The sequence below is a fragment of the Limanda limanda genome, chromosome 14 (genome assembly GCF_963576545.1).
Source record: "Limanda limanda chromosome 14, fLimLim1.1, whole genome shotgun sequence".
NCBI classification, from domain to species: domain Eukaryota; kingdom Metazoa; phylum Chordata; class Actinopteri; order Pleuronectiformes; family Pleuronectidae; genus Limanda; species Limanda limanda.
Genome location: NC_083649.1, coordinates 23,146,695 through 23,163,687, shown reverse-complemented (window position 1 = coordinate 23,163,687; position 16,993 = coordinate 23,146,695). Strand labels below are relative to the sequence as shown.

At 42.7% G+C, this 16,993-nt stretch overlaps 1 protein-coding gene across 1 annotated transcript in view; it reads left to right on the top strand.

Moving 5' to 3' along the window:
* Positions 1-16,993, top strand: part of dscama (Down syndrome cell adhesion molecule a) — a 107,611-nt gene that overhangs the window by 70,753 nt on the left and 19,865 nt on the right. The window contains exons 5-12 of the mRNA XM_061085352.1: positions 3,811-3,957; positions 4,730-5,008; positions 5,195-5,470; positions 5,985-6,281; positions 7,969-8,244; positions 9,473-9,751; positions 10,021-10,140; positions 11,219-11,398. Coding sequence (XP_060941335.1) covers positions 3,811-3,957; positions 4,730-5,008; positions 5,195-5,470; positions 5,985-6,281; positions 7,969-8,244; positions 9,473-9,751; positions 10,021-10,140; positions 11,219-11,398 — 1,854 coding nt within the window. The remainder of the gene's footprint in view (positions 1-3,810; positions 3,958-4,729; positions 5,009-5,194; positions 5,471-5,984; positions 6,282-7,968; positions 8,245-9,472; positions 9,752-10,020; positions 10,141-11,218; positions 11,399-16,993) is intronic.

Here is a 16,993-nt window from a genome sequence, read left to right as displayed (position 1 = left end):
TTTAGATGACAGAGAGTGGTTGTATCCCAGAAGTGCTCTTTCCCTCTTGATCTTTTTTTTCTCTCTCTCTCTCTCTCTCTCTCTCTCTCTCTCTCTCTCTCTCTCTCTCTCTCTCTCTCTCTCTCTCTCTCTCTCTCTCTAAATCCCCCCTCCCTACCTCCCTCACTCCTCCAATTTTCATATTTCCTGTGCTCACGTCTCACTTATCAAACACTGGAATGACGAGGTAACTCTTGCAGCTGAACATGATGGGCAGATGGCCGCCCAGCAAGCACAGTCCAACGTGATCAGCTTTGTCACCATGTGTCATTATGTCCCACCTTATCAGACAGCCTTCCCTCTCAGTCCTTATCACATGTTAACCTGCATGTGTGTCCAGTGATTTCACTTGTGCAAACTGGCCTAGTTGAAGGATGTAACAGCAATATTTATATTGTGTCTCACAATTAATGTAGGTTTCACTGGAAAGCTGCAAAGCCTCCCAGTTTGAATGAACAAAGAGTCCAGTTGCAGGCTCAGTGTGGCTTATATGGGGATTAATTGAACCTATTGAGAGAGGATCCACAGAAAGGGACTTGTGTTTGTGGCATCGCTGGTGCCAGAGCAGCTGGGTGGACAGAGGAAGGGAAGAGGAGAGGACTGATAGGCCTGCAAGCCACCTGGGGTGAAGTGAAGCCATAGTTTCAGAAATTTACACAATTCACCCAGGTGTGGACACAAACACATGTTCATATGCCTAGTATGCGCTCTCTCTCTCTCTCTCTCTCTCTCTCTCTCTCTCTCTCTCTCTCTCTCTCTCTCTCTCTCTCTCTCTCTCTCTCTCTCTCTCTCTCTCTCTCTCTCTCTCTCTCACACACACACGCACACTGCAACAACAGTGGAGGCTGTCTCTCAGGCGGTGTTAGTATGCAGTAGGTGGAGCACAGAGGAGCAGGGAAAAGCGTAGTGGAGCGCCTTCGATCGTTATTATTGACCATGCATGCAGCTGTGTGCTGCATACACACATGCATCGAAACCCATATTATGTTCACAAGACTTTAATATATGGACACATAAGCCAATAGGATACGAAGGAACTGCAGAGGCACGAGCACACACAGAAATTGCCCTCAGCTACAAGGACATGCACACAGTTCAGTACACGTACAGTTATTACAGTACATGTACAGTTATGTGCAATGTGTTGTTCACTGAGGAATCAAGAATATAATCAAATGCACTGAATACATGCACAATCAAAAAAAAATGTTCTTCATCTGCACTGTAGGCCTGTTGATGTAGCTCCTGCTGCGTTAGCAAACTGTAAGGTGCAGAATCTACTAAAATCAGAACTCATTACTGTACTCCCCTATTCCTCAAAGGTAAAACAAAGCTCAACATACTAGACTTTCCAAGAATTTCCCTCGCAGCTGCACACATTTTCTCGAGGTCAGGAAGTAGCAGTAGGAAAGACATACAGTAGATGTTCAAACACTTAATGATGACACCAAGTTTTGTACTGAATAGGAAATAGCATCCAGGTGCTAATATACTTTCAGGGGAAGATACCAAAAGTTGAGGAGTCCAACTCCATTGTAAGGAGAAGGGTTTGTGATAAAAAGAGGTAGATATTTGACACCACATCACATGATTTATGATGCGGTGTCAAATAACGTGTTATTTGTTATATCTTCATGTATCAAACAGATGCTTAAGTAAGAAAATGAATAATGATCCTGAACCAGTTTATTTCACTGGGAGACATGAGACAACCCCACACTCCCACATGTAAACACGTATGAGTATGTGTCTGTTTTAACGCTCATTTAAAACACAGGCGTACTCCCCTCTCCCAGCCCCGGCCCATTGTTGAAGTGACAGCCAGTCTGCTCTAATGAAAGCTCTGCTCATTCATAAGCCTGCCTTGTCAACCTTTCATGCCAGGCAACTTTCAGAGGGAAAGAAGGGAAAGGAGACAGAAAGAGGAGAAAGGAAAGACAGGAGAGACAGCCTGCATTTCTCTTTCCTTTGATATCTGCTTTCGTGGAACTGTTCCTTTCCATGAAAGTAAATCAAAACCAGTACGATTCAGATTTGATTACATTTCGTGTCCTTACTCTCAGTCTTATGCGTACAGTATGGGTGTCTACTACCTCCCCTGTCCCCCTCCTTTACCACCAGTTGTCTGTCATACATGAGAGCATCTCGACCACAAGCTGAAAAAAACCCTTCAGGATATCAAATCCATGGTCTCTCATTTCTAACTAGGTCAACACTTGCTCACAATAGCATCCTCGACACGTTCCTCTGTGTATTCCTCCCTCTCCTCCTCCACCTCCTCCTTATTTCCCTCTGTCCTCTCAGTCACCTCTTTCTCATTGCAGCATTAATGTAATCTGTAATTGGAAGTCATCTGTGATCTCTCCATCCACTGTCTGTGGACTGTCTGTAGGAAGCTCAAAGTTGATTTTTCCTCCAAAACATATTAAAGATTAAACTCATTTTCTGCTAAAATATATATTTTTTTTGTAGGTATGGGAGATTTATAGGCTTCACTTTTAGGCCTCTTTCCATTATTTCAACGTTCAATGTGAACAGGCCTGTACGTGCAGTCTTAATCAGTGTTAAACTGTCGTGACAGGGCTAAATGAGAGTAATTCAACAGCCCATAAAGTCCACATTATGATATCTACCAATATTGCAAGAATCCCCCACCCTGCAGTGGCCCCATTTGATCCCAACCTCAGATTGGCTCCTCCATCATCAGGGGACATGAAAATTCCCCGGCAGCCACCAGCTACAGCACACATCACTCCTCATAAACACTGACTACCTCTCTCCGCTTCCATGTGTTCATACAAATTAGCATAACATTAGCATGATATTAGCACAGCCGACCTGCGCAGCCATGCCTTATCAAAGTGCTCTGTGATCCCTGGCTGCCTGTGCTTTAGTCTGGAGCTGAGAGAGGGAAGGAGAGAGAGAGAGCGAGAGTTCCCCCAAGAGAGAGAGAGGGAGGGAGCGAGAGAGAAGAGAGCGATGAGCTACATGATAACGAGCTGTGTTACACTGCTACACAACACACCGCCTTGTCACAGCGCCTCAGAGCTGTGCTGAGCTAAATGGGCTGCAGCAGATGTCTGGTGACTACAATCACACAGCGCTGCGTACCTCACTTGACTTGCAAATATTTGCTAAGAGACTTCAATATTGGATTTTCTGTATTTTCTTCTTTTAGAATGTGTAAGGTAGTGATTCCAGTGCATAAAAATGAGCATACACACACACACACACACACACACATGCACACACTCGCACTTCATTGTATTCTCAGCAGCATGTTACTGTTGAATGGTATTTGTTGTAAAATGCTTGTGTGAAGTCCCGTGATGAAATCAAACGATGTTCTTTGTTTGTTCTTGTCATGTATTCCACACAATGTTTCATAAACATATTTTCATCTGTTCTTTCGTGTTCAGGATGTTTGTAGTCATTGCAATTCTGCTGTGAATATTCACACTATTCTTTATTATTTCTTTTTATGAAAGCCTAGACAGTAAAGCTGGGTGGGGAGTCAGTGGGGATCAATGAAAGATGAGGAGGTGATGGTTTCAGCACTCCGTTAAGAAGGGGATCTGCTGGGTTGTTGTTGTTGTCAGTCTGAAAGCTACAAATAGCTCCAGAATGTTCAACAATACTGATTAACCAGAGACAATATACAGTACTTACAGGTCACTGCAAGGTGACACACCAGGTACTCATTGGCCAAAAGTTGTCTTTTTAAATCAGTTATGTGTCGTAACTCAACATGATTTATTTATTCATTTCCAGTGTCTCGGTTTCTCATCACGTCCACGGGAGCCCTGTATATCCTGGATGTGCAAATGGAAGATGGGCTGTACAACTATAGGTGTATGACACGCCATCGATACACAGGAGAGACCCGACAGAGCAATAGTGCCCGCCTCATTGTCTCAGGTAAGAGCGACCCCAAAACATCTGCATTATATAGTAGTTTATTGAGGTTCTTTACAATATACTCATCTCAACACAAGTTAACAAGTTGATATAGACAATGGAGTCATTGATCTCTGGCTTCAAAACCCATTTGAATAGATAATATGCAATCATATCTATTTTTACTTTTGTTTAGCTGTTGGTTTTGGTTGGTTTCCAATTGTGAGTGCAAAATAACAGAGGAACATATGGAAATAAAGTCATGCTTGTAAAAAAAGATCCAGATAATGTGAGTAGAATAGAGAGTGACAGGAAAAAACACATGAATTAAAGGGAGGCTGACAAGTGATAAAGGTCATATGAATTGTGCCAGCACAGAATGCCCCCTCTTACCTTAAACCATTTAAAGGGACACGCTACCAATTTTACACATGAAGCTCAGTTTACTTGTCATAAAGATTATTTCTTAAACTGTGAAAACAGCTGTGCACTGTCATTTGTCGCCCTGGACTTAGAGGGTGGCGTTTCAAAGGAATTCACAAGGCATAGCTTGCTACTGTAAATATAGGATCTTGTGCTTTTGCCATGCACAGCACCACAAGTCAAGACATTTCAGCCAAATTAAAGGCCCTAAATAGATACTAGTCTTGAGCCACATAGTGGATACGCTAATCTTCAATTATCCATTTTTAAACTCCCAGTGTTTTTATGAGTTTTCGAAATTGGTCAGAATGAATCAGCAAAAACTAAAATCAAACCTCTATTAACTATTATTTATTCCCTACCTTTACAGACCCCATCAACTCAGCGCCCCACATCCTGGACAGCTTCGAGCGTCGTGAGGTGATGGCATCTCATCGAGTGGAGTTACCCTGCAAGGCCTCTGGTCACCCCGCACCCAAGTACCGCTGGCTAAAGGACAACCGGCCTCTGGAGCCTGACACACGCTTCAGACAGAGTGTGACAGGCCTGCTGATAGAGAGAGCCCATTCCAGTGACACAGGGACGTATGTGTGTGAGGTGTGGAATGGCTACGGCAATGCTGAGGTGGTTGGCAGGCTGCTGGTAAAAGGTCAGTACCATTGGGTTGTTGGTAAGGTATCTGGGATGGTTTATATCAGTGGTATGATGCCATACTGGGAAAAGCAAGTGCTTTGAGTCTTTAAGGTTCTTACGGTAGCATATTTAGCACATTTCACTAATTATAATACCATATACTTGATAGAACTAGATTTTTCATGAACTTTGTATCCCGCAGAGCCCCTGAAGGTGGTAGTGAGTCCGCGGAAGGTGAAGGGCAGCGTGGGAAGCCAAGTTTCACTGTCCTGCGGTGTCACCGGCTCCGAGGAGTACCAGCTCTCCTGGTACCGTAATGGAGAGCTCATCTACCCCAGTAACAGCGTCCGCATGACAGGCGAGAACAGGGAGAACCTGGTTATGGCTGGTATGGCCAAGAGTGATGGAGGAGCCTATCAGTGTTTCGCCAGACATGGCAAGATGTCAGCCCAGGACTTTGTCCAAGTCATACTTGAAGGTCAGAATTCACAGTGTTTATAAGAGAAGATATGTGGGTGGTGCAAGTGTTTTTATATGGATAAGTAACTAAATTAGCATGTATTTTCTCTTAATTTGTGTAAATGCAAACTGTGTGTCTGCATGTCCCTGCACTCATCTAGGGTAGACATGTTGTTGAGTGCTGCAGTACAGCAGAGGCCCAGCCTTTTTGATTAGATTTTGTGAAATAAGCTTGCATACTGTCACAGGGGCTGGGGGTGCTGCAGTGTCTGCCTCCCATGACCACACCATGATAAGGAGAATATTGATAATCAATGATGCTGTGGAGCCAGAGAAAGGAGCTGTATTTATCTGCTTTATAATCTGATTCTTCTTGTTATACCACAGACAAGTACTGCAGTAAAAAGGCAAATCAAACTGGATATTTGAAAGGATTTAGCTTTTGTTTTAAGGCTTCAGTTATGCATTTGTATTATTTATTTATGTAGTAATAAAAATGTCCATAGTCATGTGACTCTCCTTCCACTGACCAGATGGCACCCCCAAGATTCTGGCTTCATTCAGCGAGAAGGTCTACAACATCAATGAGTTTGTGTCGCTGTCGTGCACTGTGAAGGGCACGCCGGAGCCACGGATAACATGGACTCTGGACGACGAACCTGTCATACGGGACAGCCGCCACCGCATCTCACACTACACCAACGGCGAAGGTCACATGGTCAGCCACCTCAACATCAGCCAGACCCAGGTGCCCAACGGAGGGGTGTATCGCTGCATCTGCAACAACTCGGCCGGGACAGTTTCCTACCAGGCGCGAATAAACGTAAGAGGTGCTTGTCAGATCAACTCTTCCAGCACACCATCACATATACACATCAACATGTCTTGATTTGTTCGGCCTTGACGCATTTTTAATTGGCTTCGATGTGCAGATGTTTAAAGAATGCCTGACTAAGTCTGTCAAGATATTTGGATTTTTAGGCCGATGGATTGCTTGTCTCTCTGTTACGTTTAAAACCTGATGGTGCAGCCTTGGTCTGTGTCTACTTGATGACTTGAGACTAGGACAGGGACGTCCACAGGCTCCTGTAGTAGCTCTCCCCACCATTAGTCACTGGTGTCAGCATTAACTTCTAATGCCCCGTTCCCTACACCTGCTGATAGCTTTATATTGAGACACCATTAAGGTGACTCACTGTCAGCTCGTGCAGTGCAGTGTGCTCTGTACAGGGACGTGGTTGGCTGGATGCTGTTGTCATGTAGCAGTAACACTGGGGCACTCGAGCTTTCTGTGCATAGTGCACTGCCATTAGCATTGCTCTGTTGCAGAGAGGGAGGGGTACAGTCTGTACACTGATTGGTTTAATTTGATTGTGTTCATTCTTGCATGTTGTGAGGCTAAATAGGGTGATCCTCTAGCCCTTTAGCGAGGGTCCATGGATGGCAAATGCAGTCAAGCAATGAAGATAAATCTCCACAGGTGCCATTGCAGAGAAAGTGTAATGACTGTTTCTCACATCGTTGGCTCCTTAATCGTGCTAAAGAGAGTAGCAACCCAGTATATGCGTGTGCTCAGAGTACACTACAGAGCCCAGTTAAACTGTCTTCTGCAGTGCTTTAAAGAGAAGCCTTATAGTCCATTTCCCTGATAGGCATTGAGCTATGGAAGCCTGTTGGTTATTCTGCTGGTATTTCACGTGTGTTAAGTGTGCGTGAAAGCCAGCAACATAAGTAATGGATTTGATAATCGCTCCATGAGTGGAGAAAGGGAACATTCCACTCTGATGTTGTCAGAGGCTATCACAGCCAGAACAGACAAGGTGGGGAAAAAATAATTATTCACTATAAGCTCAGACTGGAGGTTACATGAGACCCTGGTTCTGAGAAGGCAAAAAGCTCTTTGAATTTTAGAACATAGGACAAGATGGGGAATATCCCTTGTATGTTCGAAGGTATTTCGCACTAGTTCGATGTTTAGTGGCTTAGCACAAGCAGGGATCACAAGCAGATATTAGGGATATATATCTTCAGTTGCATACTTAAGTGTCATCTGGTGTTTCAGCCATTGAATCACAAGACACCCTCTGCTAAGGCAGTCCCACCGTAGGCTGAGCAGACATGGGTGTGTGTCCCTGCCATCTTGGATCCTTCCTCCTGATCCACAGCCATTGGATGCAGCGTTCTGCAGTCCCTGATGTTTCCTTAATTTTCTGGTGCAGGGCTTGTCTGTGGATTCCTAGTTCTTTGAGCAACCTGAAAACAAAACAGAGCAGAAAGTGTAAACTGAGGCTGATTTTATTTAAGAGTTGACTGAACATTTGTCCATGGTGATACTTAATCAGGCAGTCTGAAACTTCTAGCTAGTTATATTTCAATTTGATACTATTTGAATGAATTAAGGCATGTAAACTTTGTGTTGTCTTGAAAACACACACACCACAGCACAGCTATCTTTAATCCCACCCCCCTGCCTCAAAATCATTTTAAGAGAGTTGTCTCTCCAATGTGTCCTTCAAGGGCCTGCCAGCATCAGACCAATGAAAAACCTCACTGCCATCGCTGGCCGGGATATGTACATCCACTGCCGTGTCATTGGCTACCCGTACTACTCCATCAAGTGGTACAAGGACTCCAACTTGCTGCCGTACAATCACCGGCAGCGGGCCTTCGAGAACAACGGGACCCTGAAGCTGTTTGACGTGCAGAAGGATGTGGACGAAGGAGAATATACGTGTAATGTGCTGGTGCAGCCTCAGCTCTCCACTCACCAGAGCGTCTACGTTACTGTTAAAGGTATGAACCTCAGTCTGATCTGTCTTCAGTCACCTGGAACTCTGCATAATAAAGCTGGGCCTAACATTCAGAAAAATTAAATAGGATTTAGCTACTGTAGCTGCGTGTAATCACAGCTACTCCATCATGATTATTACCAATCTCAAGTGTCAAGTAAGCAGCGGAGGGAATTTATTTGAGATTGGAAATGACACTCTATAATATACCCGAGTATTTGTTGAGTACATTCAGAGTAGTCCATCAATAATCTCTCAATCTGCGGTGACTAAAACAGAATCACTTCATCAGTCTGCATCCTGACCCTGGTGTGTTTTTCCATCTGGAAAACGTGCTGTACGTCACATTAAGAGATACATTGGTATCTACCCTTCCTTGTAGAAAACACAGATATGCAATGGGATATATGTGTATCACAGCCCATAAAAACAAACACACACACATCACTGATAGCAATGCACCATCTCCATCATCCAGCCAGTTTATCTGGAGCTCATCTGAATATGCAGTGGCACCGAGCTGAGCCAGATGATGATAACCTCAGATGGCTCTTCTTTCTTCAGTGACGATGCATAATTTGAAATGTCGGATGGGCAACACCCCCCCCTTAGATCTCTCTCTCACACTCTCTCTCTGGCGGGTCTTGACGTGCTAACGAGTGTGCGAGGGGGAAATCACACACCGTAGACAAAGCTACGGCGCCATTCCGCCTCAGCTAATTTGCCTCTCAGCTGCTTAGCATTCCACCGCTGCCGAGAGGGAATCCCCAGGAGCCTATTATCCCTATTTTGTTGTGAATTAAATAAGCGCTGAAGTGCCGCTTATTCCAATGTTATTTTAAATCATTAATTTTCCAAAGCATCTGGTTCTCACGATGGCTACAGTGTCCCCAGAGAGCGGAAAGAGAGTGAGGGAGAATGTTACATGCATGTTGTTTGAGAGAGAATTCAGCTGCTCTACATGGAGAATAAAATATTTCTCTCATTCGTGCAAAATCATTGCATAATGTTATATGGAGAAGAGGTTGATAAAAAGAGAATTATTTAATCAACTACTGAGTTACCATGGGGAGGCTTTATAAAGTAGCTCAGCCATGACAGCATCTCAGCTGAGGTACTTCTGAGGCTGGAGTCCTAAACCTGTTCAAATGAAACACAAGTTATAGACATGTAACCCACAGGCCTAAGGTACACTCCAAAAAGGGAACTTAATCTCCATGTCTCCTCCACAGTCCCGCCCACCATCCACCCCTTCGAGTTCCCTCGGTTTTCCATTGGCCAACGAGTCTTCATCCCCTGTGTGGTCATGTCTGGCGACCAGCCCGTCTTCATCACCTGGCAGAAGGACGGTCGGCCGATCCCAGCCAGCCTTGGTGTCACCATAGACAACATCGACTTCACCAGCTCCCTGCGCGTCTCCAATCTCACACTGATGCACAACGGCAACTACACCTGTGTCGCACGCAACCAGGCGGCCGCCGTGGAACACCAGAGCCAGCTCATTGTCCGAGGTGAGGAAGGGGACATGAATTAGGAAGGAAGGACTGAGGTGAAGAGGAAACAGAAGACAATCTCTTTTAGTTTTTTCTTGCATCTTGTGCCATTTGCAACCAAATATAAAACTTTCACAGATTATCTATGGAATTGTTGTTGACATATGATACTGATGTCTGTTTGTGTCAAGTTTAGTTTTAATTTGAATATGACAGCCAATAATTATCTTTGATTTTATCCCTGGTTACGATAAAACAACCTATGAATGTGGTCACTTGTCTTACAGTCCCTCCCAAGTTTGTGGTACAACCTAAGGACCAGGATGGCATCTATGGAAAAGCGGTGATATTAAACTGCTCGGCAGAAGGTTATCCTGTCCCTACCATCCAGTGGGAGTACTCTAAAGGTAACAAATGGCACATACACTTTACATTCTGTATAAACACACAACTCACCCCCCTAGGTTTGGTGAAAGTATTGATAGTCGTGCTGAATTTGTATATGTTTCGATTTTTTGTCCTACGGCAAAACTTATTTTCTGAGGTAGATGACTTATTTCTGAATGCCAACACAACAAATCTAATGTCCACAGCCTTAAGGTTGTATTCATAAAAATACTCACTTTCAGTTAAAACAAGCAGTATGACATGAGAGACAGCAAGGGTTTTATTTTACACGTTTCGATTCAGCCTTTACCAGTAGCAGTGATTCTGAAAACAAGGATTTCCCCTCTAATGAGTGACCACTGCTTTTACTATGTCAGTTTTCATTTGGTTACTCTTTATAATATGTAACTGAGGCTCATATGGTGACATGGTTTATGTGTTATTCATTAAAAAAAGTTTATTATCAAAGACACAGAAGGCAAAAACCATTTAACCCTGCCAGCAACTTGTCTCATTCCATTCAGTGGTGTCGGATGATCTGGGAATCATGCAGCCTTTGAAGAATCTGATAATGATTCATGTAAAATTAATTTCTAACAACTGTGAGAGCATAATGTAAGCGTTTTTTTTCTTTGTCATTCTCCACCCCTCTATGGAATTTCATGGAAAGCAATAATTTTGGTGTTATTCTGCTAATTTACAAACAAACGCAGATGAAAACATACCAGAGGTAAAATATATATGAATTCATCTGGACATTAAGTTTAAGCGTAAATAAAACTAAGAATGTCTTGTTTTTACGCTGAATGTCAGCAATAGTAGGTGCACTGGTACGATAATGCAATCTAGGACAAATACTGTTCCATAAAGTCCAAATCAAAATCAGTCAAATCCTCAGGGTTTGCTTTAAATGCTAGTTCCATTACAAACTTTTACAATTGAAATGCAATGTAATTACAGGTATGACAAAATGATATAGCCTCCTGCCATTATTGTTCATTAGTTTCTTTCACACACTGATATAAATAGGGACAAAATTGTGAGCCAGTGTAAGTATCCGTCTAAAACTCTATTAACACTGCCTCTTCTCTGTGACAGGTGCCGGGGTCCCTCAATTCAAACCCATCGCCCTCAACTCAGGCTTTCGGACCCAGGTGCTGGTCAACGGCTCTCTGCTCATTAAGCATGTGCTGGAAGAAGACAGTGGCTTCTACCTGTGTAGAGTCAGCAACGATGTCGGAGCTGATGTCAGCAAGTCCATGTATCTCAATGTCAAAAGTAAGTCTCCTGGGAAAACAGCACCTTTCTACACTGAGGAGCGCAAATTCAAACATGTATTCAGTGTTGGTCCGTGCTATAGACGGTCATGTCTGCCTTCGATTATCGTAGTATTTATGGTAATGTCCCATATGGGGTGTCAGAAAATGATTACACCTGACTGTATCTGGTCCAGTCCTCTCTTGTGGGATCAGGTGCTGGTAACATTAAAGTCAAACATTGTCACTGAAGCACAGAGGTCAAGTGAGTTGATCTGGATTGGGCTTTGTCTGTGACAGTCAGGCCACCAGCAAGATGCCATCATGGTGCTTTCTGCCTGACTGAATCCCACGAAAGCAACGCACATAGCCATCCCCACCACATCCCTTGGAAGAAAGTACAGCATTTATCCACTGTGTGGCTAAGGACTTAGCTCCCCTCCATTAAGCCTTGAATTCTGCATGCAGACAGGAGCTGCCATGTGGAAAAGAGGGGCTGAGGGATGGAGAAGAAGGGGGTGGAAAGAGAAATGCCTTATCCACAAATGTTCCCCATCTCCCTGTGCCTTTCTTTCTGTTTTCTGTCATCCTTCCTTTCCTGTGCATGAGATACAGACACTTTTTATATTATTTTTTATTTGTTATTATTAACTCTCTCATCCTCTAAGTACATTAATGTCCCTCCAATCATGTCTATCCGATGTAAAATGTAAATGTTGGGCTGTTACATCACAAAATCAAAGGATTGGACCTAACACCCATCATGCTCTCATTACCATACATGCATGGAATACAGTTATGCAACTAACTTTTCAGCTTCTAACCGATTATAGATCACCAAAAATAGTTTTAAGGTAACTTTAGTCGTAATTGTTGAGATGTGTCTTGTACAAACACAATTATTACATATAATAACATAAATTGAGCAGTTTATTTTACCAAGGCATTTCAATTCATGAATTTCAATGAGAATTATTTATCTAGTAATATTTCATATTTTAAACAGGAAGACTGCCCTCTTCAGGTTGAAAGAACACTTCATAAATAATGAGTGTCTAATACATGAGTATTCACTATATCTTCTCAAAAACAGAACTGCTAAAAGCATGGATCTGACAGTCTGCATACACCAGTTCTTCCTCTATAGCACAGAGAGGGTCACAAAAAATGCATTCCTCAATTCCATGAAGATACAGTTCGTCGTGGTTCTGTATGAGCTTATGATCGTGGATTTACTTGTGTTAGTGTGTGTGTGTGTGTGTGTGTGTGTGTCTACTGTGGCTGGGTGCTCAGTTTGATCTGTCACTGCAAGATGAGGCTTTGCCCTTGTGGCTCTTATCAAGCCTGAGCAGAGTACTCCCTGCTGAGTGTCCCACTGTCTGCCAGCCGCAGCCAAATAGCCGACATGACCCCTCCTGTCTGACTCCAGCCCAACATGCCTCCTCACAAACATGCATGCACCAACTCTCAAACCAACTCTGTTAAGCCCTTTATGTCATTCAAATGCTATTCACAGTTTGCATGTCTTTGAAGTGTATTTGTAATTATCTGGTAATTGCTAAAATAATGTATAAATATGCAGATCAAGAGGTTTCACTTCTTAAAGTCCTTCAATACTTGACTGCATTTTGTCCCTTGACATAGAAGTGTAGATTGAATCCTCCACACTTTTTTATTTTACAACACTTAACCAAAACATCCTATCATATATATATTATATATCACACTGTCTTCTGGCCAATCAGAGTAACATAACCATATAGCAGGATAGGATTACTGCAACATATGGACAATATGACAATTTGGCAACTAAACACTGTGCTAGCATTTTACTGTTGATTTGTCTCTATGGTAAATATGTTGACATGCTGCTTATAGATAAATTGCATGAATTGAGCCACAAATCAATTAAATATGTTGATTTATCACGTAAATAATATAATATGTATTATAATATAATACATTGAATATCTTTGGACCTTCGGCAGACAAAACAATTTGAAGTTGTCAGCTGGGGTGAGTTTTATAGACCAATTTGTTAATCGATCAATCTAAAAAGATTTATTGTTAAAAAAAAAAAAAAAAATTAGTTAGTTGCAGCAATACTGCATTATTTTATATTTCATGTCAGCTTGTTTTGTGCACACTTTTGAGAGACAGCATAGAGAATGATGTACTGTGACCCTGAATTTTTTAACTTAATCTAGCCATATGTCTTTGCCGATGCTGATTACTAAACATAGACTAGAAATATGGGAACAAATCGCTTTGTGTTGTTTATAAGACTTTCAAAAAACTATTTGCTACAGATAAAGTTTTCACAGATGACAAAGACTGGTGCTGTAGGTGAAGTTGTCACTCAGTGGAGGCAGCTGCTTCTGGATTTTAGTTCTAGGATAAACTTCTCAAAGAATTTAAGTAGTATTTAAGTTGGATTTCTTCTGTAACATATTATTAATGATCTTTACGACTGTGTTTATTAGTGCACATTTACTTCTGTCTTAGCAAGGACCAGTTTGAGTTTTAAAAATATGGACTGAGGACATTTTGGGAAAACAAGGATATTTTGGCAGATCCTACCAATTTCAAAGGGCTGTTTAAGGGTTAGGAATTGGTTTTAGGGTTCAAAGTGAGGTTAAGGTTAGCGTAAGAGGCACGAGGAATGCATTATATCAATGATTATCCTTGTGTCATTGAAAAGTGTGCGTGTCCTAATGTGCAGGCAAGGAGCTTGTTAACCCTTAAAGCCTCTCCATGTGCATAAAAGTAAAGCGTTGGGTCCACTATAACATCTGAGGCCGTAATGCTTGGTAATGTCGGACACTGTGATGTTCTGTACACTCTGTGGTGTTTTCATGTTGTTTATCCTGGCCAGCCTACACCACTTGAGCAGTGGCAGCTACTTAAGAGGCTTAGGAGCCAATTAGGGAGCACACAAGCTGACGCATGCTGAAGTGCTCATGTGATAGATAGCATGATCTCCACTGTGTATTATTAGCTGTCCAAGTGAAGCTTGATGTATCAATGTGACTCACCGGATGTAGACTGCAAGTATAAGCCTGCCATTGGCCGTGTTTCTCACACAACACTTTTCTTCCCTTCCACTATCTGCATGCATCCCCGTCGTGCATCAGAGAATTTGCTATTTTATTGACAACAGTCGACTCCCCATCTGCAGATTATTCCACCTAAACACTATATGGCATGCGCAATGTTACTGCCTCATCCACCCAAGACCAAAGAGAGGTCTGGCTATGCAAGACTCATGTATCTATATACGAAAAATCATTAGATCAAATAGAAACTGAGCTGTACACTGTAAACACATGCATGGTGATAATGGTATCAGGTTACATAGGTGACACAGATGAGCAAACATGCTCATAAGCACACACAAGGACAGACATTAGCACACAAAGGGCTGCACACATCAATGCAAACACATCATGTAAAGGCACAGATATAGTGCAGCACAGTGCAGCCATTACAAAAGACTGATGGGCCAGGCTGCTAATGCAGTGGTTGAGATAGATCCCACTCTGCCAGGCTATTGTGGTGGACTCCGCAGGAAATGAATTGCAGCTATTGTGATGTCGTAGCTCTGCACTTTCATTGTTATGAGTGGCTGTGCATAGGCTAATGTCTCATCATAATACACCATGTATCATCCTGTGTGAACGTGGCCACTGCACTAACAGCCAGCATAGATTGCTTGCACTCTGTGCACCAGGAGTAAGTCGTACATGGCTGAAAGTCCATGTGCATGGATGAGCTTATAATTGTGCAGCCCTAGTGTTACATTACACAACCATATCCACATACTGTTGACATGTAAATGTCAATAAGTTAAATATCCAACTCTGAGTCTGTCAGAAAGCCTCAAGTTCATTATGATGCTATGTTGTGAAAATTGTGAATTTTGACAAAAACAGTGTTGCCCTGGCAACACGTCAAATTTCATATGTTTGATAAAAGTCCCTGCCTGAAGTTATCTACTTGCCAATATTGAGTCATGGAGCAACACAAAGTACGTATCATGTCACAATCATCATTGCATTTATATGATAGTTTCTTGGGCTGGTCTACATGCTATACAGAGCACCAAAATGCATGGTTAGTCCATGATCTTACTCGTTCGTACAGTGTTTGCCCGTTCAAGGCTGCTTGCAGCCGATGTCAAGTTTAGTTTATGATTACATGTGCGGCTTAAACAAATCACTTTTTGGCAATTTCCAGTCAAGCATCCCTACCTCCAAAACACTTGCAATTCAGTCCATTCATTAGCAATCCATGGTGGATGCTATCAGAGTCAGTCAACAGCCACTCAATGTGTATCAGGGCCAATTAAGACCAATCAAGCCTATTAGGCATCATAATGTCAGCAGACAGTGATGAGGACGGAGCACATAATGAGGCCTCACTGAAGAGAAGTGGTAAATGGTCTTGTGGTCACTGTGCAGTCTCCAACAGACTAACCATGAGGATATCCCTTCTTCCTCTAGTCTCTATTTCTTTTATCTTATTTACTCATCTGCAATCCATCCCCCTCCCTAGCTCCTCTGTACAGAATCCACCCAGTCTGCAGGCATCCATTTGGTATCATGCTTCACGTCCAAGCCAATTGTGCAGCTAAGAGAATTATTTCAGTACATTGCAGACTGCCAGTGAACCAGTCATCTTTGTGCATTCACCAAACCCACCCTCCCCCCACACCCATCCAGCCCTTGTCTTCCCCCAGCGCCCACTTACATTGTGCCTCCAGGGCAAGGGAGCTATACACAACCCGGCTCCTCTTATGTTGTCTGGCCCTCGTGGCCCCATTGAGCTGGGCGTGCCCCATGGCTTATAGACTAGCCTTCCAGGCAGCCAGTGACATAGTGTGGGGTGAAATGTAGACGAGCATCCCCGTGTTCTCTACATATGCTATATTACTGAGGATGAGGCCAGTTAATGTGGACAGAGGGAAAGAAAAGCTGATTTACAGATTTTCATCATTTAAATAAAATGTCAGAGCTTGAACATAATGCCCCTATTGAGAAATCCAAAACAATTCAATCAATCGAACCTCAGATTTCCTAAAAGCAATAACTTACAACTTTTATAGACTTAAAGATAACATGAATTTCATTTAGCAAAAAAATGCAACTTCCAAAATTAATCTTGACCTTTCAGCCTTCTGTCTTGCTTATAACAATTGTGCTGAAGTAACTGTAATGCATTTCATCACCTGTCACATCTCACTGAACCTCTGCTGTGGTTCATTCTTTGATCTCTGATGAATAGTCCCACACTGAAGAAGCAATTTTGTTATAATTCAATTATGTGTTAACATTATTCTCCTGACTCCTCCGTTGGGCTAATTCTGTTTCTAACATCACTTAGACTTAGAAAGATTTTCTATTTGTGTCTTTTTTTTTTGGCCCTGCATTGCGACATTCAAGGCGTGATTGTGTAATCATCATCATACTCCTGTGAAAATCAATGGCAGGTCCATGTTCTATTCCTGGCTACTAGAAATGGCCCTTTTTTCGAAGTGGAGCCTGGAGATAGAGAGAGCTAGAGAGGAAGGAGGAGAGGGAGGAGGGAGGGAGGTGAGGTGGGGAGAGAGGAGGAGAGA